Source organism: Schistocerca gregaria, chromosome 2 (genome assembly GCF_023897955.1).
Source record: "Schistocerca gregaria isolate iqSchGreg1 chromosome 2, iqSchGreg1.2, whole genome shotgun sequence".
NCBI lineage: Eukaryota > Metazoa > Arthropoda > Insecta > Orthoptera > Acrididae > Schistocerca > Schistocerca gregaria.
In genome coordinates this window covers 823,131,604-823,159,435 of record NC_064921.1, presented here as the reverse complement: position 1 = coordinate 823,159,435, position 27,832 = coordinate 823,131,604, and the positions used below count along the sequence as shown (strand labels likewise).

The following is a 27,832-nucleotide window of genomic DNA, read 5'->3' as shown; positions in this document are numbered from 1 at the left end:
CCTTTCACTACTCTTTTCTTCCATTTACTCGTTTATAGATTCATTGTCTATGTTGTTGATATTGCACTCATAATCAGTAAAATGTTGACTCACTGAATCAGAGTCCTGGAGATTAATATATTTGATGTCCTCTTCCATATTAAGAACATATATGGCAATGATAACTTCATTGTTAATCAATACTCTGCATCAAATTTGGCTGTACCCTATCAAAATTCCCAAGTCTGCTTTACAAGCCAACATTGGCTTTCGCAGCTCTTCTAGTTATGTACGAACACTTCTTCCTCAATGATATTTCATAAAGACGTTTCCTTTGAACTGTTTTAGCTAAAGTTCTGCTCTTAAGGTACGCAGCTCCACAAACTAGTTCAGGCCAGAATCTCCTATCAACTTTCGTTTCATCACGCAGGCATGTTGACATATCCGTAATTGTCTTGTTGTATCGTTCTGATGTGCCAATTAATTCGTGTAGACAGGACTGACATGCATTTAAAGTAATTACTTTCTGTCTTATAAAGTGATAGGGAGCTGAATTTAAAAAATCTTTCCCATAGTCACAGCTCAATTTCTTAATAGTTTTACCAGTTAAATTGTCAGTTTTATTGATGTATTATACAAAACAATCATAAACTTTATTTGTAGATTTATTAGTGTAGGGAAGAGTCGAATCATATTATTTTAACCATGTTTGTAAAATGGAGTTAATTATATTCAAAGCGCATTATTTTCTGTCGTGTATTTTCTCCATGAAATAGTTTTACCATATTTCCTTTATACTACCTTTTTATAGGTGAGTAAAGGCTAATGTGTTTGACACTGCGGCAACTTCATCTAATAAATGGATATTGTCGCAGGCATGCTATCCAGAATATACACAAACTATTGGTACCTGGTGGAGAAGTTGTCTTCAGCATAACAGCTAACATGTTGTTTAGCGCTGCCTTTGAAGACATAGCGAAAGACTCGCGCTGGTCGGAGCACATGCAGGTAATGTACAGGTCTAAACAATTCCCTACTACATTTTAGATTTCTTTGGAAACGATCACTAGTAATTCCATAGAAAATTCTACCTTTCTCTCAACCACAAATAAAGTGACCAGCTAGGAAGACTATTCTTATTGAAATATGTAAGCTTTCGCTAAGATTTTCTTAGTTGTTCAACGATCTTGAATACTCGACGTTTCGACCCCTCTGCTGTGATATTCTACAAGAGTCTTCTGGTATCAGTGGGTGGCTGAGCAATCACTATTAGACTAATTACAGCACACACAGAGGCATTTGTGCAGTCATTTTTCCATGCTTCAGAAGCTGTTGAAGGGGAAGATACAGTGCCTTGGAGCAGGTTGATAACAATAAATGTTAATCATAAGAACAGTCGTCCTCGAAAAGCAAAGGTCTCGATCCAAAATCCCTAAATTTCACTAAACAAATACTCGCCAGCACAACCTAGAAAATAAAATTGATGAGTGAATGTCAAAACCGTTTCTGACTAAAACCGGCGTTCTCTAGGGCTATGGTTTGTCTTCTATCTCACTTTGGACAAAGTCATCCGACCGAGCGAGGTGGCATGCCGGCACGGTAGCTCAGCGTGTTCGGCCAGAGGATTACGTACACTCTGTAATAAAAAAACTGAGTTAATCGATCATCAAAGAACTTCATCGGATGTCTTACGAGGTCCGCTCTGAGCAGATACAACGAACAGAAAGCGAACAAATTGAGATTAATAAAAAAAATAAAAATAAAAAAGGTGGCGCAGTGGTTAGATACTGGACTCGCATTCGAGAGGACGACGGTTCAGTCCCGCGTCCGGCCATCTTGATTTAGGTTTTTCGTGATTTCCCTAAATCGCTCCAGGCAGGTGGCCGGGATGGTTCCTTTCAAAGGGCACAGCCGACTTCCTTCCCTAATCCGATGAGACCTATGACCTTGCTGTCTGGTCTACTTCCCCTAACGACGATCTGACAAAACTAGCAGACTACAGGATGACAGCAATCAGACACACACATAAACAAATCCGTCAAAAGAGTTGGTCTCCAAGTATTCTTCCAAAAATAACATAATACCTCTGCTCAAAACATCTTACTCAAAAACTAATCACGAAATATGGACAAATCGAGAGAAATTCTCGCTTCAAGCATTTAGACAATAAAATGTGTACGTCCATACGCACGAAAATCAGGTATAAATGCCGTGTCCTTCGTGAGCGACTTTTGGATACGCAACGCTCCAGCGACAAGCAGCAACATCGGGCGACAACCTTGGGTGTTCTGCGTGCGAGCGACCATGTCGCGCTACAAGATGGCTGCTTAGAGCCAACCAGCTGTTGAATACTGTAGCTGGAGAGAAAAGCTACGGAATTAGGTTTACTTAAGAAAACAAAGCGAAGAGGAATGCTCTGCATGAAGTTTACAAATGGAGGAATCTCCATGGAGAATTTCGTAAGTATCGTCAGCTACAAAGATCACCAGACAAGTTCTTCGAATACACGTGAATGAGCAAAGGAGGATTCGAATATCTCGTCAGTAAATTAAATACTTATTTTTTACATGATTAAGGACCTTTAAACAACCAATAGATGCGGAGGAATGATTATTACATGACTGACTACGCTAAATACAAACATAAGGACACGGAAGGAGAAGCATGGACGATAGGTAACTGTGGTGTAGGGGTAGCGTATACAGTTCGTAATTACATGCGTGGACAATGTAATCAGTTCCATTCCCGCCAGTTGTTATATATTTACTGACTATTACGATTGTATACTAAATATTATTTATACTGTTTACACTGCATCGCTAAGTCCATTTTTAAGGTCTTGCCAAAGAACTTGATCTTTACACCTATCGCAGTATATCACGTACATTTAATTCCCAATAAATTAGAGTGAACCATGAAATTTTGCAGATATTTCATGTTGCGAACGTAATTCATCAGCAGTCAGTGGTTAAGACCAAGCGTTTCAATTACTCTAAATACTCTCTAAAAGTAAAGCTTACAAAATTCTTGAAAAGAAAGTAAAACGTTTTGTGTAATGATTTGTCTAAAAGTATGAAATAAAAAAAATGTTTGGGAAACGTTTGCTGCACCTTATTTTCTGTTCCTGATTTCGGGCATCATTAAAAGGCACGTAGAACGTTTCTCTGATCTACTTATTTCTTTTACACAAATCATTTCATAAAATATCTGACTGATTTCTTTCAGTTTTTAATTTCAAATTTTATTCAGAAAGCATGATCTTACTGACTCCTCTGTTGCCTTCCTGACATACTTGATTCGAAGAAAGCCTTTTTGACATTTAAATACCGCAACAATGTATCTTTTTATGTGCAAAATAGCTAGGTCTTGAACAGCTGACGTTTCTGACACTTCATGTAAAGCAGCTTCTCGTGAAATATTTCAATTTTTCCTCAGCTTATTAATTAAGTTTTCGTTCATTACAGTGATTACTTTCACGCAGTTAAATATTTTCTTGCCAAACTAGACCTCCTGCTGGTCAATTTGATATCCCGTTTACCTGCTTCTCTCCCTTTTTTTTTAAATATGAAAATTTAGACAAAACCTCATGGTGTAAGTTATAGCGAGTCTTGTTTTCGCTCTGCTCACGGCCTTGCAAAAAAATATCGATTGTTAATCTTACGATAAAATAGTCCTTTCTGCGTGCTGTCATTTCCAGAAATAGTCGTTCCAATATCTTGAACTTTTATGAGCTACGATGATTTTTACGACCACTTGATTCCCGAAGCTCAGGAAAGGTTCGAAGGCGACGCGAGCGACACGTCCGCGGATATAACAACCAATATCTCAAGAATGAAAAGAGGTATCATTCCAGTCTCAACTTTAAATACAATTTACATATATTGGTTACATTTCATATGCAGTAATGTATAGCCTTAAATGAACTTTACTGGAAGTCTACACAGTGTGATTTTACCTCTGCAAATTCTTAAAAATTTCGTGCAGCCATGTACTCAATTTGTGCAGCACAGTAACTATGACAAATAACGAAAATAAATTCTGAGCTTTATCATTTAACAGTTTGCTGAAGAATCAAATTTTTTTCACCGAATAGTTTTCTTAAAATCGAATGTTAAATAATTCAAAGCTGCCGTCGCGTCTGCTCCACTGCTTTTCCAAGAAGACAGGTGGCTGTCGCTCTATGTCACGTGTGCTGCAGCGACAAGATTCAAGCACGTTTGGATTCAATCGTCGCCAGTTGCAGCGGGAGACAGGCAGCGACACAGATGTCGCTCACTTAGGACACTTCCATAACGACACCTACAGTTGTGTTTTGTCGCCTGAAGCTGTCGTGCGCTGTCGCTCATTCTGTCGCTCACATAGGACACAGTCTTATAACATAGTAATCAACCCTGAATACTTGTACGGTAGCTAAAAGCTTACATCACACTGAAAAAATCAGATCCTACATAAGAACTCAAAGTTCTGAGAAAGATACTCTGCACCAAAACAACAGAAGTGGGGTACAGATTACAATCCGGAAAAAAATGTCGAGTCTCGTGACTGACAACAGGGAAAGAAGACTGAAATTTTATGGGAACATTCATAAACGCCCAGGTGCAAGACTCACTCACAGGCTTGAGACGCACTTAGAACAACTCAAAACCATATCCTGGGCACAGGAGACCAAAAACGTTTCAGAAAAGACTTATTTAAATCCACTGGAGAGATCGTTAGCACATACGAGGTAGGGTGACAGATTGAAAAAAGAAAACAATTCACGGAGAAAGAATGAGAGCAGCTAGGAAACAAGACTGAAGTATAATAGCTTAGTGTGATGCGATAGCGTCCAGGCGTACCTAATAATAATAAATTACACTGTCCCCAGGATATGGCAGAGCTGGAATCAACCAAACTATTATCTGTGGCTCTACATTGCATAGAGCACTCGTTGCATACGCCACTTTCAGATCAATTAATAATTCAAATGAACCCAGTTTTCTATAACTGTACAAATAAAAAGATAACATAAATTACTTTAGCTGGGACAAATCTTTTGTTCAAAACTGAAAATTTAATTTAGCAAATTCAATAAACGCTTTTCGCTGGTGGCTATTGTGTTCCTAAACTGTTACTTAAAGCAAAGTCCTGCGACAGGTATTCTTAAAAAATGTAAGGAGAAAGAATGGGCAACCTGTGACTAGTGACAGTATAATAAAGAAAGCAAAAAGTTCTGAATATACCGAGGCAAGGCTAGTTGTGGATGGGCTTTATGAAATGGGCAGGCTGGTCTCTAAGACGCCGTACGAAAGTATGCCAAAAGCTTCCATAGGATTTTGAGGAGAAAACATAACAAATTTCAGCTGTATGTCACCACACTTCGGAAACAGAAGAACTTGTCCATGGACCAAACAGCCAACGCTGATGAGATGCCAACTAGGTTTGATACGCCAGGTACTTTACGATTAACGACTGGGGACTATAGAAGTTACCATCAAAGCATCAGGGTGTGAAAAACAGCGTATAACTGAAATGATGGCAATAACAGCATATGGGCGCAAACTTCTCCCTTTCTTAATCTTCAAGGGGAAAAAAGCCTAAAAACTCCTAAAAATTAAATATATTTCCCCAATGACATAATTGTTCTAAACAAAGAGAAGGAATGAATGACTGAAGCTTTAATGCTTCAGTGGCTCCGAAAAGTATGAGAACTCCGTCCTGGTGGGCTTTCCAAACTACCATCAGTTCTATGTCTTGACTCATTTCGTGGTCGTCTCACTGATGACATAAAAAAGAAGATTCAAAGCCCAGCCAGTGACCTGATTGTTATTCCTGGAGGAATGATCTTTGTTACAACCCCTGAATGTTAGTATAAATAATCTTTTCAAAGGTTACTCACAGGAATATATGGAATGTTGTTTGCATGTTATGTGGGTAACGAAGTTAGATGTTCTTTTCTTAATTATGATTGTGTCACTCAACAATGGGCCACATTACCATTGTTGTTGTTTTGAGAGTTCACTTTTACATCTATTGTTTTCTAAAATAAATTTAGCCTACTAGTGATGCACCAACAAACCCTTTTTTTACGATATCAATTTTTAAAATTGGAATGCATGTTACATTTCATGCATGTTACACTAGATTCTCATGAATACGATAGAGTCCGCGCAGGATACGGTGGCCGATGCTCAGTGACCAGTTTTCCTCCTAAGCGCTGGGCGAGTTCATTCGTTTGTTCAGAAGGGGAGGCCGACAAGTGTTTGCAGACTTTCGTCTGGTCTGCGATTACAGAAAGAGGCGTGCGGCCTGCAATCGTTCTCAAACGATTTTACAGAAACTATTTGGTAAAATAATTTCATTTTTGCGTTATTTATACCGTTATATGTGACCTTAATGAGGATGAGCCCATCATTTCGTTAATGGTCACAGTTTCTGTGATATTTGCATGGAAGTAAGACATTGAGTGAAATTCGAAAAAGTTTGCAATGAATAACAGGTATCGCTATGATTTTGCGTTTGGCACATATTACATAATGTGTTATTGCATATGAAACTTGGCTAGCATATTGAAGCTTTCTTTAGATTTGGGTGGATGTCTCTATCTGTTACCTATCTCGAGAAAATTGATCTCACGTAGCACACTCATTTGCGATCGCAGCGCACCAGCGATAAAACGAGAATGAAATATCCACAACATTTTTCATATTTAAAAACGGTTTGAGATATTGAAATGAGATTTTGGCAAATGACAGCATGCAAAGTGGAGAATACTATACCTTATGGTTTTTATGCAAAACTTCATTAGCTACCGTATTATTCCACTAACTACAGACTTTTTCGATGAAATAATGTAATTTTTAAGGCCCATCAATAGCTCTCAAACGAGAAATACTGTGGGTTTTGAAACTACACAAGCGAAGACATTAAACATTTATTTTTCTACTGAGGATGTGCTTTTTAATAAACTGTTGACCTTGCTTTCCTCTATTTCCTTACTTAATAAACCACTGTTGCAGAATTCTCCTCCAATTGCGTCTGCACAAGATATTATTGCAGTGACACTGTCTAAACTTTGCTGGGATTTAGGAAAAGAGGAAAATTTTAACGTTGCAACTAGAGAAATGTGTAGGTTGTAGTCAAAATTCGCCACTAATGTCGATTTCTGGCAGTTACAAGTTGTTAACAAGCTGGGTGAAAATAAATCGCTGCTTTTCTTGCGTTTTCAGTGGAATTCTTATTAGCTACTAACCAGAGCAGAGTGAAAACTCCTTTTGAATGATCACCATGCGAGTGTGAGAGTGGAGGTGCTCTACTTAATATTTACAAGAAATGTGAATGTAGACTTCAGTTTAGAATGGCACTTCCCCTCGAGTGCTTAGCATTTCTCCTACAGCGCCTGCCAGCAGCCCACACCACTACCACTCTCCCCACACTTGCCCTGCTGACTGCGCACCTGCCAGCCACCTTAATCTGTGCAGACTCTACATTCTAGAAAATGTGAAAGTGTGCAGAGCTACCAAGCTGTGGACCAACACCAGGCACACACATACTGAAATTTTCAGCTGATTCCGCTGAAATTACTTTAAAAACTTTTCTTGTTTCTTGACAACCCTTTTATTATTTCCAAAAGCATCCCACATGTTTCGACATGACACCATTTCTTACAGCAGTGTTAAAAATGACAGAATGTCGAAACACGTAAGATATTTTTGGAAATAATAAAGGCGTGGTCAAGACATGAAAATTTAGTAAAGTGCATGCAAATGTCCTCTTTGTCTCACATAATTTTTATGCGAATGCAAGAGTGACGCAGTTCATGCTTCTGGCGTGGGCAAACCCCGAGTACCACCTGTAGCATCAAGCTGGCCTTTAGGTCCGATTTACACGAGCGGTTTTCCGATTGAAATCAACTGTTAATCATTGGTGGGTGCCACATGCTTAGTGTGTAAATCAAGCGCTTGCCATGTAGTGAGTGGTTCAGTGACATCGATGACCATACCGAACACGGAGGTCTAAAATGCTGAGCATGATTCATTCTGTGCAAGTGAAGAAACAAGGGACTGTACTGTCATGAAGTCGGCTAATATCCGAAGTAGGGTTGTTATATCTAGCTGGCACCTCGTCGGGACGCTCTGAAATGTCGGTGTACAAATGAACTAAGAAATTTATTTAATGTGATTACTTTTTATATAGAACACAACTCCATGGAACTTGTTGCGACAGAAGTAGTTGGTACACCACATTTTTCGGAATATTTCACCTTTCTCAGCAAGTCTTTTTTTCTCTTTTAAAATTTACAAAACTCCATGGAAGTCAGCTTATAGTTAAACTGGCGTTGTAAGATTCATCCCCCAGTTGCTGGCAGCAGATGATCTCATTCATTAGTCCACCAAGCAGACATTATCGAAAGTACTCTTTACACAGAGGCGTTGCGTGCAGTGTTAGAAAACAGATACTCTTATAATTTTATCAGTTGGCATTTGCGTTCAGGATTTTCGGTCTCCTTAAGATAGTAAATCTACCTTCCTTCCACAGAGTGTTTAGACTTTCATTCTTCCCAGTCACACTGAGTTTCTAAAAAGATCTTCAGGTACATATATTCCTGAAAACAATTGTCATCTGAAATCTTTACGCCATTTTTAGTCAGGTGTATAATAGTATTTTCAGTCGTCACCCAATCTGGTGTTTCAGATAGCGCTATCCAGTCAAATACTTGATATTTCTTAAGAGAAGTAGTTCATTTCTCTAAGTAATCAAATGCTATGGTATAGTAAGCCATTTTCTTTACCTAAAATTTCGAAGTTAAGATAAATATTTCTTGGTTTGGTTTCTCATTCTTTAATTTGTTCAGATTCATCTTGGTTTGCATGGAAATAAAATTGGCAGTCTTCCTTTCATTCGGACGCCTTTGAGTGTTGGTTAATATATTTCTTATTTCAATTATCGAGACTTTATTCTTCTCCATGCAGAACCATGTCTGACTGCAGAAACCTGAAGTAGATTTCACTGATCAGACTACTGGAAAAGTCTGAAATTATTCTTGGTGATCTGTCTTCGGCGTCAAAAACTATTTCAGCGGAATCCAGAGCTTAAGAATTCTCTCAACTGCGGGCACTGTTTCTGAGTGAGGCAGAAGAATCTGGTGACTGACATCAACATATAAGCAGATCTCTTCCACGTTCTCTGTCGTCACCATCTATATTGAGAAACAATTAAATATTTTAATGAGCATTATTTAAATGTCGAACGTTAACACTCCAGCAACGCTTGATGTACTGTCGTGAAGAATATGGGCAGGGCATCCAATTCCTTCTATATTTTTTTTCCTAATTCCTCTTTCATTTGGTGAAACATATTTCGCCGGCCGCTTCGATGAAGCTCTTCGAAGTTAGTATTGGTATTGTTTGCAGAAAAAGCGACTCATAGATCTAACGGAATTTGCAGTTTTCTTGAAGTATCTAGACAAAACTTTGCAGTTGTCTCCAGTATTTCATTATTCAGCAAATTAAACTTCAACGGTCCTGTTGGATTTCGTCGCTTCCAATAAAGTACTCAACAACTAAAGGAAACACCTTTCAAGCTTGTGGTCCGATGCATTGGTGCCTATGACTTAAAATGAAACTTCTTGCAATTGTTTTATGCATTCGGACACGGAGTGTGGTGCGAGAACATTTTTAACAATCGTTTAGCTTCGGTCCTGGCTATAGACTGCTTTGTGGCGACTTTTTTTTCGAGTCAGGATACATGGCGGCATTCAGTTTTAAGGCACAGCCAAAGAACTGAAGGACTGATTATGTTTAACAACTTTATGAACTGTTGTTAGTTCTGCAGCAGCAACGAGCCTTTCTTCCTGGGTACCTTCCTTAATCATGAATGAAAACGACATAGACGTTGACATCGATGCTATAGCGAATCTATCTGTGTGATTCTTTGTAGAAATGTGATGCCTCACATTTGTCTTACCTCCGTGAGCTACTGAGATGGAAGAGCTACCAATCTCACACAACGCTTCTTGATAAGTATTCCCTTCTTGAGAAGAGACCACTCTTTTATGTATTCGTCCGAAAACGACACTTTATCTCTCCATAGTTAGCCATTTTCGTAAGGTATGATAAGTTTATTAGATGGTAAGCAGTCGACAATAACACTTTAGTCCCTGTTGGGTCTTGCCTAATAGTCTCGTATAGGGTGCCTAAGGGATTCTGCATTCTCGGAATGCTATTCAACAATTCAAGCAAATAACATGAGAAGTTTTTTTTCAATAAAGCAGACTGACAATACTTAACTTGGGATTTAGAACAAGTGTCGCAAGCGAGGGGCTACAGGCAATATGAAACAGAGACCTGTGATGTATACAATGTTGATGCAAGTCTGTCACACAGTTTGTGGACCACTACTAACTGTTCTCGTAGCACTCTCTGCTAGGCTGTGGCAATACTCTGAGAATCCTGTCCACTAACGTCCGTATACTGAGCCGATATCAGTGGCCGAGGCTGGCAGGAGCGGCGCTTATATTCAGTTCGGCTTGAGAGCGCTCCTGTCGTTGTGTGTCACTATTCCGCCCATCATTGGCCAATGTCGTTTCACCACCATCTCTGGTCTTGCATTCTTTGTCTTCGTCCGGCGCTTGTGGCTACGCCAGAACATTCCTCCCCCAAACGGGGTGGACTGCCGTCGTGTAGGAAGTGTGACCACAGTGGCGAGAGTGGGTTGGGGGGGGGGGGGGGGGGGGGGAGCAGAAGTGTGGACGCGCATCGTCGGGCCGGAAGCTGTGGCTGCAGGGGACGTCAAGCTTCCGGCCGTACCCCGCCACCCGGCCTGCGCTCTGGCGGAAACCTGCCCTGAAAACGACCAGAAGGGTAACCGTCCATCTTCTGCTGCCATGAACCAGATGAAGAAGGCGGCGACTGCTGCAGTGTGGGCAAGTCCAGCTCCATGGGTAGGACGAGAGGAGGTGGAGGAGGCGAAGGCTCCGTTTCCATGGGGTCGTCCCGCGCTGTGATGATGACACCCTCTGGCGGCTGCTGTGGCCGCGTTGTCCTCTGGACCTGTAAATCTGGGGGAAGAGAGACTGAAAAATCTACATCTACATCCACATACATACTCCGCAATCCGCCATACGGTGCGTGGCTGACGGCACCTTGTACCACAACTAGCATCTTCTCTCCCTGTTCCACTCCCAAACAGAACGAGGGAGAAATGACTGCCTATATGCCTCTGTACGAGTCCTAATCTCTCTTATCTTTGTGGTCTTTCCGCGAAATGTAAGTCGGCGGCAGTAAAATTGTACGGCAGTCAGCCTCAAATGCTGGTTCTCTAAATTTCCTCAGTAGCGATTCACGAAAAGAACGCCTCCTTTCCTCTAGAGACTCCCACCCGAGTTTCTCAAGCATTTCCGTAACACTCGCGTGATGATCAAACCTACCAGTAAAAAAACTAGCAGCCCGCCTCTGAACTGCTTCTATGTCCATCCCCAATAAGACCTGATAGGGATCCCAAACGCTCGAGCAGTACTCAAGAGTAGGTCATATTAGTGTTTTATAAGAGGTCTCCTTTACAGATGAACCACATCTTCCCAAAATTCTACCAATGAACCGAAGACGACTATCTAACTTCCCCACAACTGCCATTACATGCTTGTCCCACTTCATATCGCTCTGCAACGTTACGCCCAAATATTTAATCGACGTGACTGTGTCAAGCGCTACACTACTACTGGAGTATTCAAACATTACATGATTCTTTTTCCTATTCATCTGCATTAATTTACATTTATCTATATTTAGAGTTAGCTGCCATTCTTTACACCGATCACAAATCCTCTCCAAGTCATCTTGTATCCTCCTACAGTCACTCAACGACGACACCTTCCAGTACACCACAGCATCATCAGCAAACAGCCGCACATTGCTATCCACCCTATCCAAAAGATCATTTATGTAGATAGAAAACAACAGCGGACCTACCACACTTCCCTGGGGCACTCCAGATGATACCCTCACCTCCGATGAACACTCACCATCGAGGACAACGTACTGGGCTCTATTACTTAAGAAGACTTCGAGCCACTCAAATACTTGGGAACCAATGCCATATGCTCGTACTTTAGTTAGGAGTCTGCAGTGGGGCATCATATACATGACAGAGGCGAAGTTGATTTTGGTGGCGGCACGAGCAAGCTATCTAGACCTGAAAGAAGATACATCCAAGCGCCTCGCTCCCACCGTCTGCTCTCGCTAAAAGCCCTGTAAAACAACAATATCATGCATCGCGAAGCGATACTTGCGGCCTTCCTTAGGCGCCGGATGCTGAGGTTGGTGGACTAGGTGCAGATGTGTCTGATGGCGGCGGCCGTGAAGCCATTCCGCCGGCGATGGTCCATCTAATGGATGCGAACGATATGAGGCGATAAACAGTTGCAATGCTTGATCCCTGGTGTGTTCGGTATGACGTTTGGGCATCTGCTGCTTGGATGTTCCGACAAAACTTTCCGCTTCGCCGTTTGACTGTGGATGAAACGGTGCACTAGTTAGATGCTTTATGCCATTGCGCTCACAGAATGTTTCAAATTCATTTGACGTGAACTGAGGTCCGTTGTCTGACACTATTACTTCAGGTAAACCTTCGAGGCAAAAAGTAGATGACAACACCTGAACTGTGCTGCGTGATGTTGTCGTGTTCACTGACACGCAAAAGGGAACTTGCTATATGAGTCAACCATAATCCACCAATGAGTGTACCAAGAAGGTCCCACAAAGTCTATGTGAAAACGTTGCCATGGCGATTGCGACTGAGGCCAAGCAGAGAATTTTTGTGGCGGAGCACACTGGTGTTCTGCACATTTGTGACACTATGAAGTCATCTGTTCTATTTGGGCGTCTATACCCTACCAAGTACAGTGTCGGCCCGCTAACTGTTTCGTATGAACAATCCCCCAGTGTTCTTGGTGAAGTAACTGCAACACTTCTTTTTGCAAAGTTTTAGGGATCAATAAACGTGACTGTCCACTGCCATTCTGAACAAGAATTACACATTTCTGTACAGCGAGGCTATGCCGAAGTGCAAAGTATCGGCGCACTACAGAGTGCTATGCAACGAGCGAGGCAAAGAAGTGCGAATGTATCTTAGCAAAATATTCAAATCTGAATCAGTTTCCGTTGCTTGTGCAATTTTCTTATAGTTGAGAGGAAAAGATTGAAGCAATATGCAATATGCAATATGCATTTATGTGAGAACAAGATGCAGCAGAAGCGTCAAAAACTTTGTCAGGGCCAATCGGAAGACGTGAAAGGGCGTCCGCATTACCATGTTGAGCTGTCGGACGATGCATAATATTGTACTGGTATTGAGACAACAAGAAAGCCCATATTTGCAATTTTGGGCAGTTATTATAGGAACCAATTTAATCGGATGGAACAAGGACTGCAAAGGCTTATGATCCGTTACTAGGTAGAATTTTCTGTCATACAAATAGCGATGGAATTTGGTGACACTATACACAATAGCCAAAGCCTGTTTCTCAATTTATGAATAGTTACACTGAGCTTTGGACAACAGTTTTGACGCGAAAGCAATAGGCCTGTCTTTATCACCAATTCTGTGCGAAAGCACAGCACCGATTCCGTAACAGGAAGCATCGACTTGCAATGCAACTGCCTTGACAGGATCAAAGTGAACTAAGCATGCATCACTGAGCAATGCATCTTTAAGTTTTTGAAAAGCTGCTTGGCGCTTATCTGTCCAAACAAAGGGGACATTTGAAATGTCTGGACTAGCAGGCCAGAGCGGGTTAGGTTGTGGAAAGGGGCCAAAATGAGGTTGCTGTCAGTTGCAATCAACATACAAACTTTATATGTCAACACACAATATTACACAAGAATGCAAAACACTATAAGTTGTAATGGATCTCCCTTGATTAACTTTAGATCGGCTGAAGGCCACACTCAAAATCCAAGACGCAAGGCCTAAATAAGAAATTGACATAGAAGTTTCTTCTGGAGGTGTCACCCAAAAACATTTTCTAAATCTTCAATCGAAACAGGCTGAAGGCCTTAGCACTTTAATTTTAATGGAACTCGGCTTCCTATTAAGCAATAAGAAGTGTTTCAATCCAATGGAAGATAATTGAAGCAATTTCGGCTGAAGGCCCCACACAAAAGCATCACGACCGTATGCCTTACAGGGCATGACAAGTACATTAATTTAATAGACATTAAAACTCTGCTGAAGGCCACACATAAACACAATAATTTAATGGATTAACGCCTTAAAAGATTTGATGTAAAATTCAGCTGAAGGCCGCAATAAGAACAACAATCTCATGCCTCAAGGGCAAGACAAGACCATTAATTAAGGATATGTAAAACTCAGCTGAAGGCCACACATCAACCAAATAACTAAAACTCAAACAGGGAAGTTACTACGTAACAGACACGGAACGGCGCTCAGAAGTTCCAAGGAATTGTAACACTAATGCCCGTTTAGGTGAGACACGCAGCCGGACCAACAATCTCTTAATCACAAGGCAACCCAACCGACAGACAGCCGACCGACCAATCAACCAAATCAATTCCGTTCGACGCAACCAGCAAAACGACCACAAGAGTTCAATACAACGAAACACAGCGACCAACAACACCTCAGCCATCAAACTACACGCTGCGCTCTACAGCAACAACACGACGAGAAAAGTACACCGCCGAAAATTACGTCAACGACCAGGGCAGGTAGCCGGAACGTCAACGGCCACAAGGCAGAAGATACAGCTGGTGAAACGTTGTTGCTCGCGTGGGGGGCTTGCTTGCTACTCCACGCCAACTAACCAACTGAACTGCTGGTCCGTACGCGACTGCTGCTCCGTCGCGACTGCACTGCTTATGCGTCTCCAACTGATTTTCTTGTTTTGGACAGACGACGGCCCGGAGACAGTGGGTCCGACCCAACCATGCAGAGGTCATACAACCGACGTCTCTGCAAAGGAAAGAATCTACTGCCAGACACACGATGACCTGGAAATACTAACGGTCGCTCCAGAGATGGTACGACAGTGCACTTATCGATACGCGCTGCTGCTGCCGCTCGCGGGCAAGTAAGGCAGGAAGTTAGTGACGCCAGTAAATGGAATAAGAAAACGAGGCGGCAGACCCATAATAGAAGATGACAAACAGTAAATGGCATGAACACGAGCCCTGCACGGCTCAACATTCTTGCGACGCAAGCTATGCAATGGAGCTGCGATTTGTGCAGGATTCAAATGGTTCAAATGGCTCTGAGCACTATGGGACTTACATCTGAGGTCATCAGTCCCCTAGAACTTAGAACTACTTAAACCTAACTAACCTAAGGACATCACACACATCCATGCCCGAGGCAGGATTTGAACCTGCGACCGTAGTAGTAGCGCGGTGCCGGACTGAAGCGCCTAGAACCGCTCGGCCACCGTGGCCGGCGTGCAGGATTCGGTATGAACCGAATATAATAGTTCATTTTCCCCAAAACTGACAGCAGTTCCGTAACACTGTGAGGAATTGGCAAATCTCGTATGGCTAACAAATGAGACTGAAGAGGATGTACACCTTGACTGTTTAGGGCGTGATCAAGACACTGAATTTCAGGCTTAAAAAAAAAAAATCATTCTTTTCCAGCTTACACTTTTGTCCTGCATCAGATAACACACGAAACAAAGACGCAAATTTGCATTATGTTCTTCAGGTGTATGACCTGCTACTACAATATCGTCCAATTAGTTTGAACAGTTGGGCACTTGTGCAGTCAACTGTTCCTAATACCACTGGAAAATGGCGGGTGTGGAAGCACTGCTAAAAAGCAAACGCAAATCTTTAAACAACCACAAGTGAGTATGCACTACCTACACTTTTTGAGATTCTTCACCGAGCGGTATTTGAAGATAAGCTTCGCACAAATCAATTCTTGAAAAATAGCGTCCAGAGCCTAATTTGTCCATGAGATCCTCTGGGTGTGGCAATGAATAAGTATCAATGACAGTTTGTGGATTGACTGTAGACTTAAAGTCAACAGAGAGGCGAATGCGACCTGAAAGTTTCGGTGCAAAACCAATGGACTTGCTCATTGACTAGCTGATATGGGAACTATAACTCCGTTATCATGCAATTCTTTAAGTTCAGCAGCGACTTAGTCCCATAATGCAATGGAACAGTTATGGCCTGGAAATATTTTGGCTGAGAAGTGTCTTTCAGCATAATTTGTGATACAAAATTATTAGCTTTGTCTAAACCTTCAGAAAAGAGTTACCGGAATTCTTTTAGCAAGCTAGCTACACTGTCTACTGCATTGAGTTTAGACACTGACAACAAACCCGAACAAATTAAAGGAATCAACAACAAACATGTTCTCACACTCGCGTGACTGAAGCACTGCAAAAGTCACAGTTCGCGTTTGTGAGCGATACATGGCAGGCAAAGTACATGTTCTGAGAACGGGGATGTCGTGTCCATTATAAGCCACCACTCATTTGCTACCGAGCGAGGTGGCGTAGTGGTAGCACACTGGACTCGCATTCGGGAGGACGACGGTTCAGTCCTACGTCCAGCCATCCTGATTTAGGTTTTCCGTGTTTTCCCTAAATCGCTCCAGGCAAATGCTGGGATGGTTCCTTTGAAAGTGCACGGCCGACTTCCTTCCCCATCCTTCCCTAGTCCGATGAGACCGAAGACCTCGCTGTTTGGTCTCTTCCCACAAACAACCCAACTCATTTGCTAGTTTTAGACAGCTACGGGGAGCGTAACAGTTCATGTGTGTAACGATTGGGTAATGTGACAGAGGCACCCATGTCCAAATGACATTTCACACGTTTCCCACAAATAAGTACATGAACAAAAAGTTTGTTTATTATTGTTTGAAGAAACTCCACGTTTGCTAGTTTTGCTGATGCCCATTGCAGACTTTGAATATACTGCATTAATAACATGGGTCTTATGACTAGAACTTTGTGAGTGAGTCGAATTCTTATGTTTGTTCTGTTGCAGACATACGAATTGCAAATGTCCTTTCCTAGCAGAAGCGTAACACTGAGTTTGGCGGGAGGAGTATCTTGGCATTTGTGCCATGTATAACATTGAGGGAAAGACTTCATTCTGTTCGCCTGTGTACCCGACTGTGTAGCGAACTGCTTACGCGGTGTGGAAGGTTGTTTACTCGGTGTGGCTAGCGCATGCCACCAGTGTGGCATGGGGCGACCACAAACAAGGGACTCAACCCAACAAATAGCTGGCCGCTTGAAAGTATGAATCGTACTGGCTCTGAGCACTATGGGACTCAACTTATGAGGTCATCAGTCCCATAGAACGTAGTACTACTTAAACCTAACCAACCTAAAGACATCACACACATCCATGCCCGAGGCAGGATTCGAACCTGCGACCGTAGCGGTCGCGCGGTACCAGACTGTAGTGCCTGGAACCGCTCGGTCACTCCGGCCGTCTATGAATCGTACTGATCTAGTATTTGCACTACCTGCTGAAATGATGGATCATATTGTTTCAAATTTGTGCTCTGAGTTTGACATCAGGTACATTGATCACGACCACATCGGGCAACATGTTTTTTTTGTTTGGTCATCTGTCTACTGACTGGTTTGATGCGGCCCGCCACGAATTCCTTTCCTGTGCTAACCTCTTCATCTCAGAGTAGCACTTGCAACCTACGTCCTCAATTATTTGCTTGACGTATTCCAGTCTCTGTCTTCCTCTACAGTTTTTGCCCTCTACAGCTCCCTCTAGTACCATGGAAGTCATTCCCTCATGTCTTAGCAGATGTCCTATCATCCTGTCCCTTCTCGTTGTGTTTTCCACATATTCCTTTCCTCTCCGATTCTGCGTAGAACCTCCCCATTCCTTACCTTATTAGTCCACCTAATTTTAAACATTCGTCTATAGCACCACATCTCAAATGCTTCGATTCTCTTCAGTTCCGGTTTTCCCACAGTCCATCTTTCACTACCATACAATGCTGTACTCCAGACGTACATCCTCAGAAAATTCTTCCTCAAATTAAGGCCGGTATTTGATATTAGTAGACTTCTCTTGGCCAGAAATGCCTTTTTTGCCATAGCGAGTCTGCTTTTGATGTCCTCTTTGCTCCGTCCGTCATGGGTTATTTTACTGCCTAGGTGGCAGAATTCCTTAACTTCATTGACTTCGTGACCATCAATCCAGATGTTAAGTTTCTCGCTGTACTCATTTCTACTACTTCTCATTACCTTCGTCTTTCTCCGATTTACTCTCAAACCATACTGTGTACTCATTAGACTGCTCATTCCGTTCAGCAGATCATTTAATTCTTCTTCACGTTCACTCAGGATACCAATGTCATCAGCGAATCGTATCATTGATATCCTTTCACGCAACATAACATCTGAATATAAAGCACCGCAAGCACATGTGAACATGCATTTCCTTGTCATACCCTGCAAATCTGTTACCCACTCACGATAAGTTTGTTCTGACCGTTTTTTGCAATTGAAGAATTGATACCTAGCTGCAACATCTACATCTACATGTACATCTACATCTATATCTACATGGCTACTCTGCAATTCACATTTAAGTGCTTGGCAGAGGGTTCATCGAACCACAATCATACTATCTCTCTACTATTCCACTCCCGAACAGCGAGCGGGAAAAACGAACACCTAAACCTTTCTGTTCGAGCTCTGATTTCTCTTATTTTATTTTGATGATCATTCCTACCTATGTAGGTTGGGCTCAACAAAATATTTTCTCATTCGGAAGAGAAAGTTGGTGACTGAAATTTCGTAAAAAGGTCTCGCCGCGACGAAAAACGTCTATGCTGTAATGACTTCCATCCCAACTCATGTATCATATCTGCCACACTCTCTCCCCTATAACGCGATAATACAAAACGAGCTGCCCTTCTTTGCACCCTCTCGATGTCCTCCGTCAATCCCACCTGGTAAGAATCCCACACCGCGCAGCAATATTCTAACAGAGGACGAACGAGTGTAGTGTAAGCTGTCTCTTTAGTGGACTTGTTGCATCTTCTAAGTGTCCTGCCAATGAAACGCAACATTTGGCTCGCCTTCCCGACAATATTATCTATGTGGTCCTTCCAACTGAAGTTGTTCGTAATTTTAACACCCAGGTACTTAGTTGAATTGACAGCCTTGAGAATTGTACTATTTATCGAGTAATCGAATTCCAGCGGATTTCTTTTGGAACTCATGTGGATCATCTCACACTTTTCGTTATTTAGCGTCAACTGCTACCTGACACACCATACAGCAATCTTTTCAAAATCGCTTTGCAGCTGATACTGGTCTTCGGATGACCTTACTAGACGGAAAATTACAGCATCATCTGCGAACAGTCTAAGAGAACCAACCACATTCAACTGTTGGTCATAAATGTTTGTTGGCGAAGAGATAACACTGTCATATGCAGGTTCACGTGGAGTGGCGTTAGGAAAGAGTTTTTGAATTAATCTGAACTCTGAACTTCCTACCGTGGATAATAGATAGGGAAGCTTAACAGTGCCTGCAACATTGAGGGCTAGTAAATGTGCCTCGAACTGCGATAGCCACTCGAGATACTCCTCTTCTTGGTAAAAAAAAAAAAAAAAAAAAAAAAAAAAAAAAAAAAAAAAAAAAAAAAAAACTGTCGAAAAGATGGTATAGCAGCTGTAGTAGGCGTTGCTTGTTCTGTCGGGAGTGCAGCGTTGGCCAGTAGCTCTTGCAACGTGTTCAGCAATGCAGATATTTGCTGCCTCTGAAACTGAAACATCTGCATTAGCTGTGCGGCATCTAACGCTTGTAGCTGCGGCGCCTGAGCAGCGGGCGGAAGGAGGGCGGGGGGCTTGTCGGAAGACACAAATGCAACAAAAAGACAAAAATATGTTCAAAGAGAATTTTCTGTAACCCCCACCCGAAAACACTGAGTAGCAAAACGACAAGAAACTGTTAAAGCAAACAAGCGCCCCTGCAAAGTAAAGACAAGAGAGAACTAAGGCACTAGCACAATAGAAACTAAAAGTTCGTGGCCGTCAGCACTGGGTTCGGAGGATTCTCGTCGCCAGTTGTTGTGTCTGGCCCACTCGTCTGCCTATGTTGGCAGAGTTCTTTACTTAAACTCTGTTTTTTTCCTGACAGCCACTGTCACTGTTCATGTCAATTATTTTGTGCCTCAGTTTTATTAAGTATTCAGCATGTACTCCATTTAAGCCTATTGAAGTGGTGTCATTCACTAATTTATTCGCTAATGTTGTACCTGCTGCTGATTACCAAAACATTAACAAAACTTAACAATACGCATTGTTTTCTTTTTTTCTAAAGTAAAACTTATGCCAGTGTCGTAGTGGACATTCGATGTCATGGATTTTTCCCTTCGTCACAGGACTTGAAGAAGTTCATATTTCCGTACGAGCACTGTGAGGACCCACTCAGCGAGTTCAGTCAGTTGCTGAAGAGTGAAGGTTTGCAGGTCCTCCGCTGCTACGTGGCTCCGCAGAGGGTCCTCTTCCCGAGCAAGGTACAGCACACAGGTGAGCTTCTACTTTACCTCTCATATGTAACAGCGTCTCAGAAAGTATCAAAGGCGGGCCAAAAATGATAATCAGATGCATTTTAGACCACCTGCCTCAGAAGCCTTTGTGGCAGACCACTTCATAGTCGTGAATCTTCGGTTTCTCTCTGTGTATGAAATGTTCAAGCAACTTATGGGAATGTGGATGTATGAAGTCTTTGACAACTGCTGATATTGTGACAGGTCCTAACCCTGTAATTATCAAGGCATAAATGCAATGGGAGAGCATTACGCGAAAGGACAAAGTGCATGTGCATACACACACACATACACACACACACACACACACACACACACACACACACACACACACACACACACACAATAAAAGACAACCAATGACAGAGGTTATCGACAGTAAATATTCATTATCAACAGGTGAGGTAACAGTAACAACATCTCCCTGTCGTTTGACTAGTAAGCAGTATAGCTACGGGAGTATCAGTGCAGTCTTCATTGTTGCCAGATTTCTACCTCCACTCCCTATGACGTAATAAATGATATAATGCATTGTTGCCACATTTTCCTCTTCCCTCTCCCCCTCACTCCCTACGTGTATAATTGCAGGAAATTCACTCCTATGACGTCCCTGTGGAAGTAGGGCAGAGTTCCTCATTGTAAAGTGGCAGAGAACTTAAATAATCCAGTATGGGGTGTTGTCTCTTGGTTTGAAATTAAAAAATCTGTGATGGTGACCCTAGATGGCAGACCTGTGGAATACTTCTCGTATCTGTATTAAATTGTCCTAAGTTTAAAATGCAAAGAAACCAAAAAAGTCTTTTATTTTAAGTTTAAAATGATTGAAGTCCACTGGTAGTCAGAACTACACCTCATGTCCTAACTTTAAAACTGTGTTGTTTACTGCTGTAACATGTATGTATGTCAAACAATTGTCACAGTCGTGTGCAGTAGGATAGGTATGACAGAGGTAAGCACTTGTGTATAATTTGTTTAAACATGCCGTGCAGATCCACACAGAGAACTTGAACCATCTCACACCAGTCCACAGGTACTCGACACGACATTGCCACCACTACTCCATGCCCTGGAGCCATCTGCACTTGCTGCTAAGTGGTGGTCAGCTGCATGTTACTATTGCCTGATGCAAAGTACAGTCTCATCTGTGGCTGAAGTGGACTATTTCAGCCTCACATGTCACTGCTCACAGAGTATCTATGATGGTACATTAGTTGGATGCCATATCAGTCTAGTATGGTATGTAGCACAGCTCAACACACTGCTAATAGCGGCTCACTGAGAGAGAGTGAACCGAACCTACCACACGCCTTTACTAATGTGTCCAGTAGACTCAAGGGGCTAGTGGTGAAAGGCTGGTTTAGAACCATGGCAGTGTGTGCTCAGCACGATGTAATATGGTATCCACATACCCCACACACCACTTACACCTGTGCACGTCAGAGCTAGCAGAGTTTTTGTGTCATTATGACATGTTATCATTTAGAAATATGGAAAGTTGTCAGTTACCTATCGTTTAATTCAGTTAGTGCTCTCCCAACACAGCTGACTACATGGTTTCACATTTATCACACTTATCTTCACTCTTATTTTAGAAGTGGAAGGTTTCTGACCTATTGGTTGTGTAGAATATGACGTTATTAACCTTTTCAATACATGATATATGTTTCCAGCACCTGACATACACTGAGAGGACAAATGTAATGGGACACCTCCTAATTTCGTGTCTGAGATGCTTATGCCTGGTGTAGTGCAGCAGGTAGACTTGGCATGGACACAACAAGTCGCTGGAGGTCCCCCACAGATACTGAGCATGCTGTCTCTAAAGCCATGAGGAACTGCAAAAGTGTTGCCAGTGTAGGATTTTGTGCAAACACTGATCTCTCAATTCTGCCCCGTAAAGGTTCAGTGGGACTGATGCTGGGCGATATGGGTGTGCAGTATGTTCTTCAAACCAACTAGCAAACAGATGTGGCCGAGTGGCATGATACACTGTCATCCATAAAAATTCCATCGTTGTCTGGAAACATAAAGTCCATTAATGGATGCCAATAGTCTACAGATAGCTGAACATAACCATTTCCAGTCAACGATCGATTCAGCTCAAAAATGGCTCTGAGCACTATGGGATTTAACATCTAAGTTCATCAGTCCCCTGGAACTTAGAACTACTCAAACCTAACTAACCTGAGGACATCATACACATCCATGCTCGAGGCAGGATTCGAACCTGCGACTGTAGCGGTCACGCGGTTCGAGACTGAAGCACCTAGAACCCCTCGGCTACACCAGCCGGCTTCGGTTCAGTTGGGCCAGAAGTTTCAGCACATTCCGTGTAAACCAGAACTCTCAACACATTTCGTGTAAACACAGCCTACACCATTGTGGAGCCACCACCAGAGGTTATGTGTGTTAGTACTGAGAACTCCATGCGACCGCCGCTGCTCTGTGGTCGTTAAGTGAATGCCGTCAGCCACTGCGTTGTCCGTGGTGAGAGGTAGTGCCTGAAATTTGGTATTCTCGCACAGTCTTGAGGGTGTGGATCTCGGGATATTGAATTCCCTAACGATTATGAAAATGGAATGTCGCATGCATCTAACTCCAACTACCATTCTGCGGTCAAAATCTGTTAATTCCGGTCCTGCGGCCCTAATCACGTCGCAAACCTTTTCACATGAATCACCAAAGCACAAATGACAATCCCGCCAATGTACTGCCCTTTATATATCTGGCGGACGCTATACTACCGCCACCTGTATATGCATATATCACTATCCAATTACTTTTGTCATGTCAGTGTACATTCACCTAGGAAGATTCCTCTATATTGAGCTCCACACAATTTGGCAGAACACTTTATGGGATGAAATTCCAGTTTAGGGACTGCAGTGACCACGCTTATTTGATTTAATCCAGTATTATTCATCATTTTGCTTCTTGAATGCCTTCTTTTGATGCAATATTAACTTGTCACTATCTGTATCCACCAATTTCTGTACCTATGCTATCCAATTAGATGGTATGATAGCGCAAGTGAAGATTCGCTTCTTGGTACGTTAGTATACATTTCATACCCACTACACTCTCGGTTCTGCATGACAAGCTCTTGATAGATTTCCAGAGATATGTGGCGCCAAATGTTTATGAAATTCATGTTCGACAACGTTTAAGCAGTTATCATTTCTACCGTTCTGAAGGAGTGTTTCCTAACCTCGAAGAAACTGACTTTGACTCGAATAGTATGCGAGTTATGAAAACGTTGGCTAGCAGCACTGACGACAGGTAAGCACTCATAATGTGAACGAGACGATGATTTAATGCAAACCTACAGCCTTATATCAATATTTTAAATCAGATCAGCCATTCAGTATTATATAGATCTGTTGGAGACGTACTACTATGCTCAAAAGTGTCCGAATGACCGGAACTACGTTTCACCTGACTTGCAGGCAGCTCACGTAACGTATCTGTCTTGTAGGTCCTCTAATCTCGTTTCAGTATAGTCCTCTGATTACACAAAATGGTTACCACAATTGACCACAAGAAAACAGTGCTCTGTATGGCGATAGCTCCATATGTAAGTCAATACCATGATACTGCAAATATCAGGGAAAATCCGATTCAGTCGTTAACGCTTGTAAACTCAAATTTATTAGAAGAAGCGACATTTGTAATGTGTTACTGCTCTCATTAGTACCGGTACCTGGCACAAAGAATGAACGTAACAATAACTCATCAATCATTCTTGTATTCGCGTTCTGTAGACGATTTTCTAACTACCTATCAACCATCGTTTGCTTGGTGAGTCCTTTATTAATGAACTAACCACTTACAAAAACTTTGCTCAACAGTGTCAAGCGCTCTATCGAAATCACTTCGTCAGCAACGTACTGCATTTAATTTCACTGTATTCATGATAGCACGTTGATCTATATGCAGTTCAAAAACCACGGAACGCACTAGTTACCTAACACAAAATGACACTAAAGATTAAAGTTATATATATGTTGCTAGAGTCGACTACAACACTGACTAACCATAATGAGACGTGTTATAATACATTTTTAGCCAGTATCAGTTGACAAACCTGAAATTTAAACAACTTGACAAAAATTATGGTATTAGACAGTTGTCCCTGTAAAAACACCACGAAATATGTTAAATTTGGTTTTATTTCCAAGTAACAAACTTGAAATGACGTAATGTATGTATTAGGTGGCGATTCGAACCCAGAACCCAATCTGACTGTTATGGAGGCACAGTCAAATTCCAGATATGGAATTTTCTCAGCGGTAGCGAGATGTTTGAAAATGTTATGACGGGAGAAAATGAAGAATTTCTGCCATCCGGGGCTTAGAACCCGTCACTTACCGCTGTTGTTTTCTATCCATGAATGGAAATACCGATCTCTTTCACCAGGAGCGGGATGTGTGCATGTTTGAACTAGATGTGACGAAGAATACAGTGATAACTGTGAATCGAGCCCTATATACGTAGTTGCTTACTACACACGACAATTTAGCTATAGAATAGTTTTTCACGTATAGGTAGGAGTGGCATGTTAGAACCTGAAAGTATGTTGCGAAAAGATGTGTGTTTCACTGGGACTAGAAACCGTCACATATCGTTATTGACAATGAATGAAAGAAGTTAAAAATCAAAATAAATTTCCTTCAACATTTAGGTATGCTCATGCTAAAGCCTGAAAGGATATTATGAAAAATTTTGTGCCGAACAAGGATTCGAAGCAATACATGCGTCTTACGTGGGGACTTGAAGTGTTTGGAACCTTGAACAAACAACGATTTGGTCGCCCTATGTCATCACGAAGTTAAGTTTCGTCTCATTCAAAAACTTGCTTCGGCTCTTCGATATATTAATAACAGTTCTGTAAAGTCACAGTCTGTCACATTAAAAACTGTTATACTAGATACATATGTACTCTGCTCTTGGGCCGCTATTCATTTAAACTTGTGCTATAATTCTTCTAGATGCTCCTGCCTGTATGTATAGGTTTCCAGTTTCTCCGTGAGATACGTCTCGAATGCTTCTCAATGTAGATGATTAAACATGTAAATTGTTCTTTCTGCCAATTGTACGTAAGTAATCTGAACTGCATATTTTATTCAGTTTGTTTGAGGCTTTAAATGAAAAGAAACAAAGTTAGGGATATAGTCGACCATTTATTTTCACTTTGTTTAATTGAAACTAGCGTAACAGGACACACAAATAAGTACAAATTTGCATGAAATTCTGCACCACCGGCCGGTGTGGCCGAGCGGTTCTAGGTGCTACAGTCTGGAACCGAGCGTCCGATACGGTCACAGGTTCGAATCCTGCCTCTGGCATGGATGTGTGTGATGTCCTTAGGTTAGTTAGGTTCAAGTAGTTCTAAGTTCTAGGGAACTGAAGACCTCAGAAGTTCAGTCACATAGTGCTCAGAGCCATTTGAACCATTATTGAATTCTGCACCATCACTGGGTAATGATACTGATGGATCATACACACTGCATACTGAAGCACCATTCTCATTGAAAATTGTAGCAAAGGGTTCCTCTGAAGTGTTGTAACAGGTAAGCTCTGTTACTGCATCCCACGCATTTTCACAAAATCCACACACGTAAGCCCACCAACTAAGATATTTGTGCACAATACAGGGTGTCCCAGCTATCTTGTCCACCCAAAATATCTCTGGAACAATAATAGCTATTGGAAAACGACTTTCACCGGTATCAATGTAGGCCTGGGGCCCATGAATGTACATTTTTGGAAACATTCTAAAACGAAAGCATATGTGTTTTTTAATGGACCTCCTATATTTTTTCTTCAGCAATCCATAGCATGACAAAGCACATAGACAATGGCGTTTATTGCATCGTAATTTTCCCATTAAATCCCGAGATATTGAGACGCGATGTTGACGCTTGAAACACATGACATGCGCTGCTAGCGCACGTCCTGAGGCTCAGGCGTGAACCCCATGCTGCCCGTAATCGCGATGTGATTGACAAGTAAGTGTCCCTCTCCATAAGAATGGAGGTGTGATTACACATGTCAATCACATCCCGATTACAGGCAGCATGGGGTTCACGCCTGAGCCTCAGGACGTGCGCTAGCAGCGCATGTCATGTGTTTCAAGCGTCAGCTTCGTGTCTCAATATCTCGAGATACAATGGGAATATTACGATGCAATCAACACCATGGTCTATGTGCTTTGTCATGCTATGGATTGCTGAAGAAAAAATATAGGAGGCCCATTAAAAAAAAGTTTGTCTTAAAAACACATATGCTTTCGTTTTAGAATGTTTCCAAATATGTCCATTCATGGGCCCCAGTCCTACATTGATACCGGTGAAAGTCGTTTTCCAACAGCTGTTACTGTTCCAGAGATATTTTGGGTGGACAAGATAAAAATGGTTCAAATGGCTCTGAGCACTATGGGACTCAACTGCTGTGGTCATTAGTCCCCTAGAACTTAGAACTACTTAAACCTAACCAACCTAAGGACATCACACACATCCATGCCCGAGGCAGGATTCGAACCTGCGACCGTAGCAGTCGCATGGTTCCGGACTGCGCGCCTAGAACCACGAGACCACCGCGGCCGGCGGTGGACAAGATAGCTGGGACACCCTGTATATAGGGTGACTGAGCTAGTACAAATGAAGTTTCTAAATGTAGATTTCTGAAAGGGATGCACTATATGCTGTCCTCGTTATTTTATGTTTTCACTGTTCTTGGATAGTCCCCAACACACACTGTATGCACTCTAGTAACACTTCAGAAGTTTGGCCATTGAACTCTGCAGTCATTTCTCTTAAATTCTGACATAATTGATATCATTTTCAGTCCCATGTCAATAACTCGTGGAGCTTCAAAAATTACTGATATGTGGACCTGATGGTCTGAGGACAAACGTGCAACAAACCGTTTACTATCACCTGCATTCAGCTTGTAGACTGAAAAGAATAACATTACTTTCATAGGCGCACTATGTAATGCTAGCGTCTTGACGGGTGATGCAGACACAGGTGTCAGTGGAAACTCAATGTCTGTAAAAGATTGTGCGTGCTGACATGATTTATGTTCACATGTGTCAAGTGCACTGTACAATGCTGGTGGCTCAGAATTCAATGCAGACGTTGGATACACAGGAAGCTTTAAGTTTGGAAACAACTCTGTGTGCTGTGTTGATATATCAAGCACTATGTCAGGATCTCTGCCTGTGTGCTGACTTGATTTCTGGTGCTGCTCAAAGTTATCAGGCACTGCATGTTCAATGTAAAAGGACTGTTGTGTGATGGAGAAACAATGAATGA

General features: G+C 42.0%; 1 protein-coding gene across 1 annotated transcript in view; it reads left to right on the top strand.

Annotated features, from left to right (window-relative positions):
* Positions 1-27,832, top strand: part of LOC126335998 (ubiquinone biosynthesis O-methyltransferase-like) — a 68,846-nt gene that overhangs the window by 23,941 nt on the left and 17,073 nt on the right. Inside the window, exons 3-4 of the mRNA XM_049999476.1 lie at positions 855-987; positions 20,349-20,496. Coding sequence (XP_049855433.1) covers positions 855-987; positions 20,349-20,496 — 281 coding nt within the window. The remainder of the gene's footprint in view (positions 1-854; positions 988-20,348; positions 20,497-27,832) is intronic.